The sequence below is a fragment of the Rhinolophus hipposideros genome (genome assembly GCF_964194185.1).
Source record: "Rhinolophus hipposideros genome assembly, chromosome: 6".
Taxonomy (NCBI): Eukaryota; Metazoa; Chordata; class Mammalia; order Chiroptera; family Rhinolophidae; genus Rhinolophus; species Rhinolophus hipposideros.
Window position 1 is genome coordinate 70,934,809 of NC_138052.1, and position 16,358 is coordinate 70,951,166.

General features: G+C 41.3%; 1 protein-coding gene across 1 annotated transcript in view; it reads left to right on the forward strand.

The window, feature by feature from the left end:
* LOC308498561 (aldehyde oxidase 2) overlaps positions 1-16,358 on the forward strand; it is a gene marked incomplete at its 5' end in the record, with an annotated part of 71,099 nt that overhangs the window by 32,532 nt on the left and 22,209 nt on the right. The window contains 8 exons of the mRNA XM_081050783.1: positions 1,087-1,209; positions 3,891-3,987; positions 4,450-4,574; positions 5,343-5,476; positions 7,397-7,484; positions 9,279-9,365; positions 9,528-9,719; positions 11,750-11,977. Coding sequence (XP_080906909.1) covers positions 1,087-1,209; positions 3,891-3,987; positions 4,450-4,574; positions 5,343-5,476; positions 7,397-7,484; positions 9,279-9,365; positions 9,528-9,719; positions 11,750-11,977 — 1,074 coding nt within the window. The remainder of the gene's footprint in view (positions 1-1,086; positions 1,210-3,890; positions 3,988-4,449; positions 4,575-5,342; positions 5,477-7,396; positions 7,485-9,278; positions 9,366-9,527; positions 9,720-11,749; positions 11,978-16,358) is intronic.

A 16,358-nucleotide genomic window follows, 5' to 3' on the forward strand; every position in this document is an offset into this window, starting at 1 on the left:
TTCAATTCTACAACCATTCACTGAGCAATTGCTTTTGGAGCGAGGCTACTTTAGTTCATGTTCCAGCCCTGCCTCTCTCTAGCTGTGTGTCCTTGCGTGTCAGCACATTTAAAACAGAAATAATCATAGCCCCTACCTCGCTGTGTTGTTGTGAGATTTAAATGAGTGGATACATGTGTGAAGTATTTACAACAGTGCTTGGCACGTGAGCATTAGCTATTATTGTCACATTTCAATGAGTCCCAAATGGAGTGTTTCTCCTCCAGCCGTGGAATGAATCACTGTTCTTTTGGTTGGATTCCAGATAAAGAGGTTGGTTGTCACTTAGGAGCTATATTATCTGCTCAGCCTAACATAACAAAATGCCACAGACTTATAAGCCACAGAGTGGCTTATAAAAACAGACATTTATTTTTCCACAGTTCTGGAGGTTAGAAAGTCCAAGACCAAGGTATTGACAGGTTTGGTTTCTCCTAAGGCCCCTCTTCCTGGCTTGCAGATAGACATCTTCTTCCTGTGTCCTCACATGGCCTTTTCTCTGTGTGTGAGCCAGCCTCTGTGTGTGAGGTTCTCTGTGTGTGAACCTCTTCTTTTTCTTATAAAGACATCAGTCCGATTGGATTAGAGCTCCATCCTTACAACCTCACTTAACCTTAATCACCTCTTTCAAGGCCCTATCTCCAAATATCGTTCCCTTGGGGGTTAGGGCTCAACACATGAATTGAGAGTCAGAACATGTTTTACAAAAAATATTTTTTTTATCTTTAAACTTTAAAATGACACCATGAAGATGACATATGTAAACCAAGCTTGACACAGGACATAGTACTTTCAGGTCACAGCCAATCTCACATCCACTCTAGGATTCACATTCACTGGAGTAAAATGGCCAATAAAACTTCCTGTGTTATTTAAATTATTAAATTAAAATTTAGAAAAACAATTTTAGCCAAGCACATGCAGTTGAATGTGACTCTAATGTGGTTATTATTGCTCAGCCACTAGTAAGACACCAGCCACTTAAGGTGAGCTAAGCCCAGTCCCATGTAGAATTTTCTACCTGCTTCATGCATGCACTCTCTGCAGGTACTCTGCGTGGGCCAGATCATCTGTGCTGTGGTTGCAGAGACAGATGTACAGGCGAAGCGAGCGATTAAAACGATAAAAATCACCTATGAAGATCTGGAACCTGTAATCTTCACCATCGAGGTAAGCAGAGCTACCCAGTCTTTCCTTTAAAGCTGTAGAATTAAAAGTACTTTTGTAATGTAAATATCGTAAGGCAAGATTAATTCAGGTCTCTAACATTTTTTCTTGTCACTGGCTTGCTCTGAAAAATTCAGCTTTCTCTGGAAGATATTATTTTTATGAACTGAAATTAGCTTTGGCTCCAAGAAACAGGAAAAAAAATAATGATATAAATTTCCTTCTCTCTTACATTCTGAAGGTCTAGATATGGTCACTCCAGAGCTTATCTGGGGTTCTGTCCATCAGGGATCTGGATTACTTATATCTAGTTTCTTATCATGCATGGTTCCCATTCTCCAGGTCACAGTTTGGCCCACAATGGCTACTAAAGCTCTGGCCATTAAGTACACATTCCACACAGTAGAGACAGTGAGGTGAGGAAGAAGGGCTCAGCCCTCCCTTTAAGGGTACTCCAAGAAGTTGCACACACCTTCCTACATCTCATTGGTTAGAACCTAGTCACATGCCATATCTACAGGGGAGCTAGGAAACAGATTTTCCAGGTGGCCAGGTTTACACTAAAAATCAGGGACTCTATTACTTACGGGAAATGATAAGACTGGATATTGAGAACAATCATGTTTTCAAGGTGGAGCTCAAAATCAGTGGGACTTTCATGATGGAATTCACACAAATTTCACTCTCATTTCTGGATCTAGACAATGGAATGCAAATGCTATTTTCAGCAAAAATAATGAAGTTAGAATAGAAAAATCCAATGTGGACTGGGATTTGCAGGTTCTAATTCAATGAAGGACAAATTCAGAGTAATTGAATTTGGGAAAGCTTACTTGTATACTTGTGACAGAAAATAAAAGTTTTTCAAAGGCCCTATTGAGCCATTTAAACATTTTTAAAATGTTTAAAACTACTTGCTCTATATTCAAATGTTTAAAAGGTCAAATCAACTCTAATTCTAATTCCCATTTTGCCGAGTTTGCAAGTCGTCCAGGCCACTTTTCTTGGCTCACCCCCTTCCTAGGGTTGTACTAAGATCCTAATATGGGTTTTGAAATTTTCAATTCTAATCCCATTTCCTCAAGGAGAAAATGTCACACCCAGAGGACACACCCCGTGAAATATACTGGGTCTCAGAATGGTTAGAGATCTAGAATTCCCACAGAATTGGACTGTCCAGAGTCAGCAAAAAAATTCTTTTATGAACAAAACAAGGTAACAAAATAGTCATATATACCAATATCCATCCATCCATTCATCCATTCATTTATATGACTACGCATATATAAGAAGCAGTGTAAAATAGTGATTAAAAGTATAGGTTCTAGAACTAAACTTCCAGGTTTGAATCCTAGTCAAACTAATTATTAACTGTGTGACCTTAGACAAATTACTTGACTTCTCTGTGCCATTGTTTCCTCATCGGTAAAGCAGGGGTTTTATATAATAATATATAATAATACCTACCTCATCAGGTTGCCCTAAGACTAAATGAGTAAAGCACTTAGAATAGTGTATGGCGTAGTTAGTGCTCAATAAATAGGGCATATATTATAATAACATTATATTATTTTATGACATATTGCAGTATGGCAATAAACCTACGTCCACATGTCCTAGAGTGACTTATTGAGAGCTTGGTATAGCAGAAAATGAAAATGGTTACTATATTGTTCATTTTCTGCTGCTTTGAGAAATCAAGTATTCATTGTTAGGCAAAATGCTTCTGAAAACTAAGCCTGAGCTTGAAAGCATGACTTTGAGAAAGTTATAACTTCACTAAGCCCAGTTTCTTCATCTGGAAAATGGAGATCATAATAGAATTTATGTGAAAATGCATGTAAATACACTGTATGTTGTACAGGGCTTGACACAAAGCAAGCACTCAAATATTAGCTACTCTCATTATCATCATTAGCAAGAAAGGCAATGACTTTAAAGCTACTGGAGACTAAGAATTCAGAAGACAGGTGCTCTTCTCAAGTATGGGAAACCACCTTGGGTCTGAAGGAAAGCAAGGAGAGCCTGTCAGTAGGTTGATCTACCAAATCTCAGAATGAGGTGGCTCCCCGTCCTCATGTGTGAGTCAGTTCATATTAATACCAGAAAGAAAACATAGAACAAAGAGCTAGAAAGGCCTGTGGGATATGCCAAATATTCAAAGAAATGAACAAACTTCCTACAGTTTCTATCGGGCTTTCTTGCCCAGAGATATGTCAGGACTTGCGTCTTGTTCTTCAACAGAGCCTCAGTTCTTTCAGATCCCTGACTTAGAGGTTCTCGTATGTGAACTCCCTAAGTATTTTTCTTCAAGTAGAGGGTATAAATGAAGGGCCCAGAGCCTCACCCACACTGCATTTGGACTTATCACCTGTTCCCTGGAGAACCACATTGAAAATGAGAAATGAGTAGTTATCACCTGGACCATCCTAGTGTCTCCAGATCTCAATCCTTAACATTTCTCTAATAATTGTTGGTTTCCTCTGAAATACAGAAGAAATGCTCTCTGACATCCCGTCTCTGCGGTGAGTCCACTACTCTAGTATTCCCATGCTTGCATGACTCCTTTCATGTGTCCTAGTAGATTTTTCAGGAGTTTGCGGGCTTTTGATTAAGAAAAAACTGTCGGTAGAAGAAAAAATAAAAAGAATTGACTTTCCTGGGGTTGTTTTGCTGTCATTCAGGATGCCATAAAACACAACTCATTCCTATGCCCTGAAAAAAAACTGGAACAAGGAAACATTGAGGAGGCATTTGAAAAAGTCGATCAAGTTGTTGAAGGTAAGAGACTCAGGATATTTGATAGAATATTTGCAGGATTCTATTCTGAAACAGGTATTGCGAGCATATGATTTTCTCTCAGAAAGTCCATCCTCTAAAGTCTTGGCTTTTTGCCAAATTTCTCTTTTAGCTTTTCTTTCTAAAGATGACAGGGAGAGAGAGACTTTGGGGGTTGGAGGTAGGGAGCAACTGAATAAATAGAAGAAAAACTCCTACAATTTTGATAAGTCAAAGGCAGAGTGAGGAACAGAACCAGACACTTTCAACTTGTTATCCAGAACTGTAGTCTCTGAAACAGATTGCCCTCAGTTGCTAAAGGACAAATGCCACACCCATCCGTTCCTTGGTTAGGACAAATCCAGACTTGCCAGTCTACGTCTTAACTTGCTTTTGAATTTCCCCAAATGGCAGTTTTCAACCAGCACACACCTTCTAGAACTTCCCTGTGCTTGCACTTAACAGGAGAAGTCCATGTTGGAGGACAGGAACACTTTTACATGGAAACACAAACAGTGCTTGTTATTCCAAAGACAGAGGACAAAGAACTGGACATTTATGTGTCAACACAGGATCCAGCCCACGTGCAGGTGAGGTCCAGAAATGCCCCAACTCAGCAACTTCCTAAGTCCATCATGGCCTTCAAACACCACAGCCTCACAGTGGGCAGTCATTTACCTGCAGAAACTTAGAATCCAAGTATTGGACATCAATAAAGAGCTAAAACTCCAGAACCCATTTATTTTTTTCTGGTCTTGTCAGGTAAACAAAAGAACAGCCACAGTCACTTTAGATTTCGAGACTACATTTGCACCATGCTTAAACGAACTCTGTGATTGGATGAAAACACTAAGTTGTTTCTGTAACTTCTGAAACTTGATTTTTGAGTTCTGAAACTTGATTTTTCTCTGAAATTATCATTACAGATAACCTTTGGAGTAAACGTGTCATTTTAGAGCACATGTTCACCTACCCAGTCATGAAGTGCTCCAGGCTTCAGCTGCTAATATATCTTCTTTAGTAGGTTGTCACGGATTTGCTCGTGACAAGTTTTTCACCTTGTTGGGACATTAGGTCTAGGCATTTGGCTAGGATTCCAGCTTCTGACCAGACTCCAGGATGCTGACAGTTTCCCTTCTGGAAAAATACCATTTTTCTGCTAGAAAGGCTGTTCTGTGACAATGACCCATGGTTATGAATTCAATAGGGCTCCGCAAGACACATTTCAGATTACCTTGGTCTTCTTTTCACTGACAAGTAGATGTGGATGGATTTTGCTGTGATGTTGTATTTCAGGAAACAAAAGTCTTCTTTGCTGTTTCACTCTGTAAAACTTTCCCAATACCTAACTTTTACAGAAAACAGTGTCCTCGACTTTAAACATCCCCATCAACAGGATCACCTGTCATGTAAAACGAGTGGGTGGAGGTTTCGGCGGGAAGGTAGCAAGACCTGCTGTACTCGGGGCTATTGCAGCAGTAGGTGCTACCAAGTAAGTGTGCCTGGGGAGGCGCGAGGGTGTAAAATGGACAGAACTGAGGGCAAATCCGTCTCAGTCTGAGAGTCACTTGGACTGCTGTCATAACCACCTGTGTGTCCTTGGGCAACTCAGCCTCCTGCCTCTTTTTCTTTATAATTGTAGATATAATACCCACACTCTTAGAGTTATTAGAAAAGTCACATACAGATAGGACTTTGAACAGGCTAATTTGCTCTAAAAAGGAAAAGTGGTATTATTTGTTGAACACCTCCAGAGCTGAGGCTGTTCTGTCCCTGAGCTTTAGGAAAGGTGACCCATTTAGGGGTGCGGCAAGTAACCTGCGCAATGGAGTGCCATGGGGGAGGCGCTCCCCCACTTTTCCTTCCTACCCTCTGCCTCCCTGCCCCTGGGAAGCGCTGGTTCTGCAATGTGTGCTCAATGGTGTCCTCAAAGAGAGCTTTCCGGCTAACCTCAACCCAGAGGTTCGCTCCTTCACTGTTCATGCTAGGCATGATCCTGGCTTTTCTGTTCCTTGTTCATTTTCTATGGCTATTTCTTTGGTACTTTTTCAGAACCCCACTCAGCCTGCAAAGTTCTAAGGTCCTGCTTCCTTTCACAACTTTTGTGTAGTTCAGAGCTAGGTCCCAAGGCACTTAGATATGTGTCTCCTTCCACAATGATAGGTAGGTAAAGACAGGATCTGGATCCTATCTCCAATTCTTTCCATAATGAACCTTTCTCTATTCACACCCACCAGGCGTCCAGCAAGAGATAATCAGTTCATATTCCCACCAGGCTCTGTGGCATTAAGACTTCTCAAACATGACTGCACATTAGAATCTCCTGGGGAGGATTTCCATCCCAGGGCCTAGACTGCCCCATACTGACCCAACCATCAGCATACTTTAAAACTTCCCCAATGGTTCCATTGTACAGCCAAGTGTGGGAATCTGTGTCTTAAACTACAGCTTGCCATATCACACACCTGCCACACAATAAGTGGTGCCCAGAGCAGTGTTCCCAAACTGCTGATAACAAATTTTCCAGGCTCATAGCTATTCCTGCTTTCACATACCAGGCCCACAGAATGAAAATTACCAGGGCACGTACCCAGAAACTGTACATTTAACTGATGCTTCAGGTGGTCCCCACCATTAAAGAAGACGAGGAAACCCTGGGCTGTTGTGGTTTTCAATGTGTATCTGAAGACACCTGCATCAGAATCGCTGAGAAAAATGTAAATTCTAGGGCCCCTCCTCAACCTGTTGAATCAGAGTCTTAGTGTTGAGGCTCAGGAATCTGCATTTTTCACCAGCATTCCAGATGATTCTTCTGCACTCCAAAGTCTGGGAACATTTGCCCTAGAGATAGAAAAGCTGAAGCTCCTAGCTATCTAAGGACCCAACTTGGCCAACATAGTAGCAATCATGGGAGAAAATGAAGACGCTAACCCAGATGTCCTAAGACAAGTGTTGACCTTGTTTTGTTCTTAAGTTTGCATTAATCTGTTCACATTCTTTTTCCTTTGTAACTGGTGGTGGGATATGCAAAATGGCTAGATCTGGGTGAGGGTCAAATTTGAAGCCATAACAACACAAGTTAACTGGCATGTGACATTAACCACTTTAGCTAGATCTCCAACTACTGAATTATGGACCACAGAGACAATAGTAATTTAGCAATTTTTTCATACATTAATTCAGATCAATGTCTAGCATTGTATGTATTCAATGAATATATATGCAATGATGGTTAATGAATAGTTGGATAAATGGCTGGGAAAATGGATGGGGGTGAGAGGGGTAGAAAGGTAAACAGACAGATGGTTGGGTAGATAGTTAAATGAGATGGATAAACAAGTGAATGGATGCTACATGAGTAGATGGATGGATGAGTGTGTTGGGTGGATAATGTAAGATTTGTTTTCCTTAGAACTGGTCATCCCATTCGTCTTGTTCTTGATCGTGAAGACGATATGTTGATAACTGGGGGAAGACACCCATTATTTGGAAAATATAAAGTGAGTATTAAAGATGAAATATTAAAATATCTTATTGTATTTGAATGGTTTTAGTCTTTTCTATTATTTTGATTTTGCTAAATTCCAAAATCAAACAATAATACTACGTTTAAAATTTGTGACTGAGTTGTTAGTATAGTTCTAATGTCATATTTTCCGATCATATATGATTTATTTTGGACTTGCTTATAGCATACATACAGCTAGATTTTCTATCTGCTTTTGTCATTGCCTTGTATTATTAAATTGATATGTTCCCTGTGTTACTAAAGCCACAGCTTTCCATAGTACAGCAAAATTTTATATCTTCCATTGGCATTAGTATTTTTTTTTTGATTAGAGAGGAATGAACCCTAGGTGGCATTAAACTTTTTATTTTCCTTTGAATGCACAGAAATTAGTACTCACAGATATTATTATCTCCTTGTACCAAGAGCAATGTAGAGGCACACTCTGGGACTGTGGCAATTGGTGTTATGGTGGTTATTGTGTTCTTTGGTTTTGGCCTAGATTACAAATCAGGCTTTATCTATATTATAGTTATGAGACTATTTTAAAATAAGGGACTTACTAAGAAGATTATAGAGTGTAAATATTTTGGTAATTATAGTAATATAAAATATAATTAAAAAGAGGGAAAGTAATCAGACTTTTTGGAAAAATCCAAATTTTATTTTCAAAGAAACATAATTTTACTTCCAATATAATAATGTGTGTATATATATGTATGTGTAGATCCTTATTCAAACATAGCTAACAAAGTTCTGCTTGGTTATTCAGAACCATTTAGCATATTAGATTAGAACCAAAATAGCATAATAGATGTTTATGTGTGAATAGGTTCTTCCAAAATTCTTGAAAAAGTTATATTAAACAGTTTAAGAATTCTCTCTGCTACCTTTGCTTAGCAATCCTTTATTCATTAAAAGTCAAAGGTAAACTTCAACCTAGCATTTTTCAAATTTACCATAAATTCTGAATTTGTGGATTTTCCTACATGTCCTAACTGCTCTGATTTATTATCCAACCTTTTCTTTGGAGTAGATGATGATAGCCATATAGTTGTATGGTTACATCAGTTGTATTTATCCCCATTTTCAGAAAGGCAAGGGACCAGAGCCAATTATTTTTGGTAGAACTACAACAGAAAGTGGAAATTTTTCTTTTCAGTCTGGGCTATACAGACAAACTGGTCTAGGTGTGTGGAAGGCATGTGGCAACTTCAGAAAAATATAAGGTGCCTTCTGTGAGTCCCAGTAAAAACAGCAGCACTGGTTCACATTTGCTAAATCCATAACCAATTATAAAGCGCTTCACCAGCTCAGTATCCTGAGAACTGTCACCCCCAGGTCCATTCCACTCCTTGGCTTCCAAGGCTTTCTTGTAAGGATGCACTATGATTCATTCCAATGCACTTTGGAATTCCAGAGCTTTACCACAAACTAAATTAGAAGGAAGACCAGTAAAAAGTGACGGGGAGTCTTCCAAGAATAAGGAAAAAAGAGGGTAGCAATTATATGTCAGAAGATAATCAAGGACTTTAGAATTCCATACTGACTATGAAGCCAGAAAATTACATGTTGAAAGGAAAAGGCTCAGCAAAATTCAGGTCAGAGGAGGTCTTTGTCAGCCAAGCCCTGTAAAATAAGGGACTAACCAGGTGTGGGACACTCCCAAGCAAACGAGAGAAGAGTCTGTCTTTATTCCGTCCCCCCAATAGTGGAGGTGGGCTGTGGTTCCAACTTGACATGTAAATTTTAAACATATCATAAAACGTCCATCATTTGGTGACAGGTGGGATTCATGAACAACGGGCGAATCAAAGCTCTAGACATTGAGTGCTTCATTAACGGAGGGTGCACACTGGACGACTCAGAGCAGGTATGTGCATTCACAAACCAGTGTCCTTGATCATGAAGAGAATGCAGAATGTTTCTTTAAGAACTTACCAAGTTCCACAAGCAGCTCAACTCTGTACTTGACTTTTAGAGAGAAGAAAAAAAGGTGTTGTCCAATATATGTGAATATCTCTTTTTACTTTAGGTTATAGAATTTCTTGTACTAAGGCTGGAAAATGCGTATAAAATCCAAAACCTCAGGTTCCGAGGCCGTGCATGCAAGACAAATTTACCATCCAATACAGCCTTTCGTGGATTTGGCTTTCCGCAAGGAACCCTGGTAACAGAATCCTGCATCACAGCTGTGGCAGCCAAATGTGGCCTTCTGCCAGAAAAGGTAAGGTCGCAACCAAAGTTGCTGAAGAATCAGACAAGGTGGAGAACGAGCTACCCAGGGAAATACCCTCCAAGAACCACTCAAATTAGCTCCAGCTTAGGATTCAAGATAAATTCAGCACTATCTAAAAGAACTCATCTCCCTCCCCTTACCTTCCACCTTCCTTGTGGAAAGATTTCTTTCTTTCTTTTTTAAATTTGTACAAAAATAATTAGTCTTTTTAAAATTCAAACCCCACTGAAGTGATTAAAGTAAAAAGTGAATATCCCTTTTTTTATCCCCTCGTTCCTATTGGTTGAGGATAACCACTGTTAACAGTTCCATGTTTATTTTTCGGGCTTTTTCTCTAAGTGTATCCACCTATCTGTACTCATACACACATACATAAACATTGATGTATGTTTACATGTACACATTACAGTTATTTACCGAAATGAAACCGTCATAAACACATTATTCTGCGCCTTACTTTCTCTACTTGACAATAGGCCATGGCCATCTTCCTGTGTCAGTAGAATGATCTACTTCATTCTTTTTCATAACTGAACAGCACTATGTAATATGGATGTGCCGTAACTTATTTAGCCACTCCACTGTTGTTACATATTCAGGTTGTTACTCATTTAGGCTACTACAATGATGGTACAATAAACATCTTGGTACAGATGTTCCAAGGGTATATCTTTGCACTATTGTGTATATCTTCAGGATAAATTTACAGAGTGAAATTGCTGGTGCACTTCAAAACTTTTGAGAGATACTGCCAAAAGAATACCATCCAAAAATATTATTTTGTGCAATAGCCTAGAAGGTGCACAGTAGGTATAGGCCAGAAAGAGGTAGCCATTGGCAATTGAGATAGTTGTTGATAACACCTTTCTGCTCCTCATAGATTCCAATCAGACCCCAGCCTACTTTTTACACTTCTATCCTGTTTCCTCAATACAGACCCTCTGCTCCAGCAAAGACTCTCTATGTATTGTCCTTTGAGCCCCGTTGTCCCTAAATTCCTTGTGATTTGTGCTTGTCAGGGTATTCCTATACACAAGGGAACACCTAAATATAGCATAAGGAAGGCAGTAGTTGTACTAAGAGAAGTCACATCAAGTGTCTATGGGTACAAAGAAGGACAACATCACATTGGCTTGGAGGGAGGGAAGTCAGGAAGAACTTTCTGGAGAAGATGGCACTTAAGATAGGCCTTAAAGAAAGATAGGCATTGTCTAATGGAAAGGTAATCAAGGCAGGTGGAACAGCTTGAACAAGGAGAGGCAAACTCTTTGCAGCTCAGTTTCCTTGATAAAATGAGGACAATTATGACTTACTCACAGAGTTCCTGCAAGAATCAAATGAGTTAACATTTGTTAAAATATTTGTTTTTATAAGTGGGATAGTATTATTCCAATGCTGCTACTCATACTAGTAATTATTGTATTTGTTATTAGAATGAGATGTGGATAATGAAAAAACTCCTAAGCATATCTCAGTAGGTTCTCCTTCTTTGTCAAGTGTTGCAGGCTTCCAGGACAGAAGACACACACATATTCCAATACATTTTTTAAAAGATTTGACCACACATTCCAAAGGCAACTGGAAGGCTTAGAGAAGATCTGCTATTTGTCATTAGCTGTAGTGCTGTTCTTCTCTAGCAGAACAAATCTTCTGTTATGACAATAAATCCTTGCTTTTACATGCTATCTACCAAGTCTGCTCCATCTCTGAATCTTGTGAGGGGGGAGGAACAATTCTGCCTCCCAAGGCTCCTGGATTCTACTTCTCCCCAGAGACCGGTCACTACTACTACCCTCCACTTCCAGTCGGGAAAGACCCTGATTGATGTTTTGAAGAAGAGAAGAAAAATGACCTCCACCATTTTTGAAAAAGCACACACATGGTTAAAAGAAAAAGAAAAAAGATCCTGTCTTCTCCCCACTAACGTTTGTACTGTAATGGGAGGCTTGTCAAATCTCAATTTTGCAGTCAGTTTCTGTCTTCCCATAACTTATGACTCAATTTTCTACCCATTTCAGATTAGGGAGAAAAACATGTACAAAACTGTTGATAAAACCATCTACAAACAAGCGTTCAGCCCTGAGACCCTGATAAGATGTTGGAACGAATGTCTGGACAAATCTTCCTTTCATAGTAGAAGAATGCAAGTGGAAGAGTTTAATAAGAAGAATTATTGGAAGAAGAAAGGCATTGCTATTATCCCCATGAAGTTTACAGTTGGCTTTGCTGCAACAAGCTATCATCAGGTAAGATCCTATACGTGGTAAATAACTGACTTTGGGAGAGAGTCATATTTCCCAGGGCACTGAGCCCTTCCCCATCACCACCACCACTGGTAGAAATGTACAGAATTTTCCTGAGCAGTTCCCCCATCTGCAAGCACTTTCTTCACAGTACAGCAGAAAAATAATACCTAAAGGGCAGAAAAGAGCATCAGCAAGCATGAGATCTGCCACAGCATAACAGCCAAGATGGAGCATTGATACCTTCCCCCACTCTCCCCCCCAACACACACACCAAATCACCTAGTCATAAAGGGAACAGGAGGGGTCACCGGTTAGCTAAGTTCATTAGAGTGTGGTGCTAATAACACCAAGGTTGTCGGTTCTGTTCCCACAGGGCCATTGTGAGCTGCGCCTTCCTTAAAAAAAAAAGGGGGGGGGTAGCAGGAGCCCATGAGGCCTGTGGTGCTGTGCTTTCTGAGCTCAAGGGTCTCATGGCTTGGGCGGAAATAGGTCTGTGCCTCAGTCCCCCACCACACTCCTCAGTGCACCCTAAGTCTTAGGCAGAGAAGTCATTCCATTTTGCCCTGACAAGCTGGCTGTTTCAAGCCACCTCTCCCAGGAATCTGCATCAATTCTGTTGGGGAAATGGGGGTAGGGAAGCCCCCAAATCCTCCCAGTTAGATTTGCTAAAGGAAGACGCAAGTCATTCAGAAGCCCTACCCAGAAGAGAGGAGGAAGGACGTCAGAGAGATGAGTCCATTAAATGGCACAAGGACTTGTACAAATGAGTCTCCCCAGCAATTCCAATGCATCATATACAGAAAAGCTGTTTAGAAAACTGGGAAAGGTTGTTGCCTCCCCATGATTGTTCACCAAAAGCAGAAACAAAGCAACTGGAAAAATCTTGCATGCATTAGATCTAAATCTAAATCTAAAATCTAAATCTAAAAATGCATTAGATCTCCCTTGTGTGTATACCATTGAAAGCATTCTTCCACTTATACCCAACTACTGGCAGTCAATAGACACACACACACACACACACACACACACACACATACACACATACACACATACACACACACACACACCACAAAAGCTGCCCTGTCAAAGGAAATCTTTCTTAGGGAATAAAGCAGTTGTCTCAAATCCCTAATCAACTGGAGTCAGGCCTGAGAAATTCTTGGCCCTGCCACTTGCTAGCTGTGTGATATTAAGCAAGTTATTTAACCTCTCTGAGCCTCAGCTTGCTCAATTATGAATGAGAATAATAATCCTCTCCCTTAGGATTGATGAGGATTCAATAAGATAATGACTGTAAAGCACTTGGCTGTGTTCCTAGAACACCAGCACAGCCCATCCCTTGCCCCAGGAGATCTCAGACACACACTAACTATCCAGCGTTAACACAGACACCATAGGTCAAGGGCTAAGTCCCACAACACTGACCTCATTTTAGATACCAGCATAAATGGGGTGTCCAGTTTACTCGAACTTCTGCCCAGCCGATTACAAATTTGGGTGTTTCCATTACTTACCCCCTTAGGTTTGATAATTCCCTAGAACAACTCGTAGAACTCAGGAAAGCACTTTACCTATGATTATTTCCAGTTTATTATAAAGGATACAAGCCAAGAACAGCCAAATGGAAGAGATGCAGAGGGCAAGGTATGGGAGAGGGGCATGTGGCTATCATTCCATCTCCATCCAGTAACACTGCCCTCCAGCTTGTGGATGTATTCACCAACCCAGAAGCTCTCAGAATCTTGTTGTTTCAGGGTTTTTACATGACATAGGCACATTTCATTACATAGGCACAATTGATTAAATCATTGGCCATTGGTGATTGAACTCAATCTCTAGTCTCTAACACCTCCCTGGAGGTCAGGGAGTAGGGCTGTAAGATAGGACTCTCTAACCAGTGGTAGGTTTTCTGGCAACCATTCCCCACCTCCCCAAGCACTCTAGGTTCCCCACAACAGTCATCTCATTAGCATACAAAAGACAGTAAATTCCAAGAGTTCTAGGAACTCTGTGCCCAAAACCAGGGCAGAGACCACATATTTGTTTTGTATTATAACACACCTCCCCTCACCTGCCCGAATGCCCCTCACCTATACCACAACCTACTTCCTGCCAATTTCTCATCTCACCACAAAAAATTTTTAAATCAATCAATGACTTGAAGTCTCCATTTGAAAGGCCAGCAGCTTTCCCACAGAGTTCCAAATTGATGCGTTCAAAAATCACCAGGCTAGGGAGGATTCAAGGTATGACTTTGCTTGTCATATAATGATATGTGCACAAGGTCACTCCCTGGAGAAATGGTTTTAAAAGAGTGAAAGGTGATCATCAGAGAAGCTCAGAGTAGGAGCGTCAAGCAAGAGATAACTAACAGGTACTTAGGATGAATTTGTTCCAGATGTAATCATTCCTGGGACTACACAAAATTACCAAGGAGAGGACTCTGTAAAAACCAGGACCTGTTTTTTATGGTCAAGATGGGGGAGTAGGTAAACACCGTGCTTACCTTCTCTCACGATCACATCAAAATTACAACTAAACCACAAAACAACCATCACTGAGAATCGCCTGAAGTCTTGCTGAACTACAGCCCTACAACTGAGGACATACAGCAGAAGCCACGTCAAGACTAATAGGAGGGGGACAGAGGCAAAATAGGCTGGTCCTATACCCACCTGTGACCATTAAAAGTCGGAGGGTTTATTAACAATTGTCACCCCAATAAATTAAAAAAAAAAAGTCGGAGGGATATCTTGGCTGTGGAGATCCCCCCAGGGAAAAGCAAGGGGTCCCAGCGCAGCACCAGTCTCCCCAGCCCAGGGTTCCGGTGCGGGGAGAGGAGTCCCCATAAATTCTGGTTGAGAAAACCAGCAGAGATTGTGGCTGAGTGAGCCAGAGGGCGACTGCACTCCCAAGCTCTCCTCTTGCAGGGCCCACACACAGACTTACTCATTGATGGCTCACTTGCTCTGAACTCCAGTACTGGGACAGTAGCTCAAAAGGCTAACGGGACTTAGAGAGAGAAACTGAGTTTCTGGCTTTAGGAGGGCTGGAGGGGCAGCTTTCTCCTGGACGGAGGAGGTAGTGGAAGCCATTGTTTTGGGGTTTTTTTGAGCCCACCCCTTCTCTGCGTGCAGACACAGTGGAGGCCATACCGGAGTCTCCATCAACCTGGTTAAAGCCATTCATTCACCTGGCCCTGGTTATTCTGAGACCACGCTCCACCCAGCTTTCAGGCACACCCAAGCCACTTCCGGTGGTTTTTTTGTACAAACTGTCTGCCTTGGCTCATGCTGCAGATTTTCCAAAGGCTTCACAAAGGTTCACAAAACCCAGACAAGCAGCATCTGGCTTCAGCATGTCCCATGCCTCTGGCTGAGCAGCCCTAAGCCCAGCACTAGAGGCAGCTGGCTTTGGTTTGCAGCTTGGCCTTTCAAGGCACCTCGAAGCACAGCACAGGCAGTAGCCATCTGCAGATTACTTTGTGGCTCATGCAGGCTGCGGCTGAACTTGGCCTGCAGTGGGGCCCTTCCCAGGTATCCCTGGGGCTGGCACACCCAATGGTCAGCTTCAAATCAAGCTGGAGCATCACCCAAGTGCTTCCAAGGATAACACACCCAAAGGGCACACTGGCAAGCACCAGAGCCCTGCTAAAGAGAATCCTGCTCCACAGGGGCTCAGGTGACCAGGGAGACTGCACTACTGGGCCCCACAGGACACTTACTGCATAAGGCCACTCTACTAAGACTGGGAGACATAGCAGCTCTGACTAATATATATAAACAAACACAGGGAGGCAGCCAAAATGGGGAGACAAAGGAACATGTCCCAAATCAAAGAACAGAACAAAGCTCCAGAAAAACAACTAAACAAAATGGAGACAGGCAACTACCAGATGCAGAGTTCAAAACACTGATTATAAGGGTGCTCACTGATCTCAGTGAGGACTGCAACAAAGTGATAGGACACATAAAAATGGAGATAGAAAACAGAAAAAAGAACCAGTCAGAAATGAAGAATACAATAATTGAATATACCCAAAACTAATATAATGTTGTATGTGAGCCAAATTTTAGTAAAAAAATTTAAAAAAAGAATCACCAGGCTAGGAGCTGAGGCATGTTATTCCAGGACAGCTGATGACTCACAAAGCTGGAACACCTACTCCCTAAACTAGGTATGAGAAGCACTGTCCTCAGAGGGACTCAAAAGGCACACAATGAATAAATACTATTATTAGCACCTCTAAGCCTTGATGCCCTGGAGCCCCTCCAAGCCACCCTGGGCCTCCAGGCATCTCCAGACAGAATAGACTGAAGTCCTAATTCCTCCTCCTTCTCCTGGAAGGAAAAATACCACATTTCCATTTTTCCAGTTT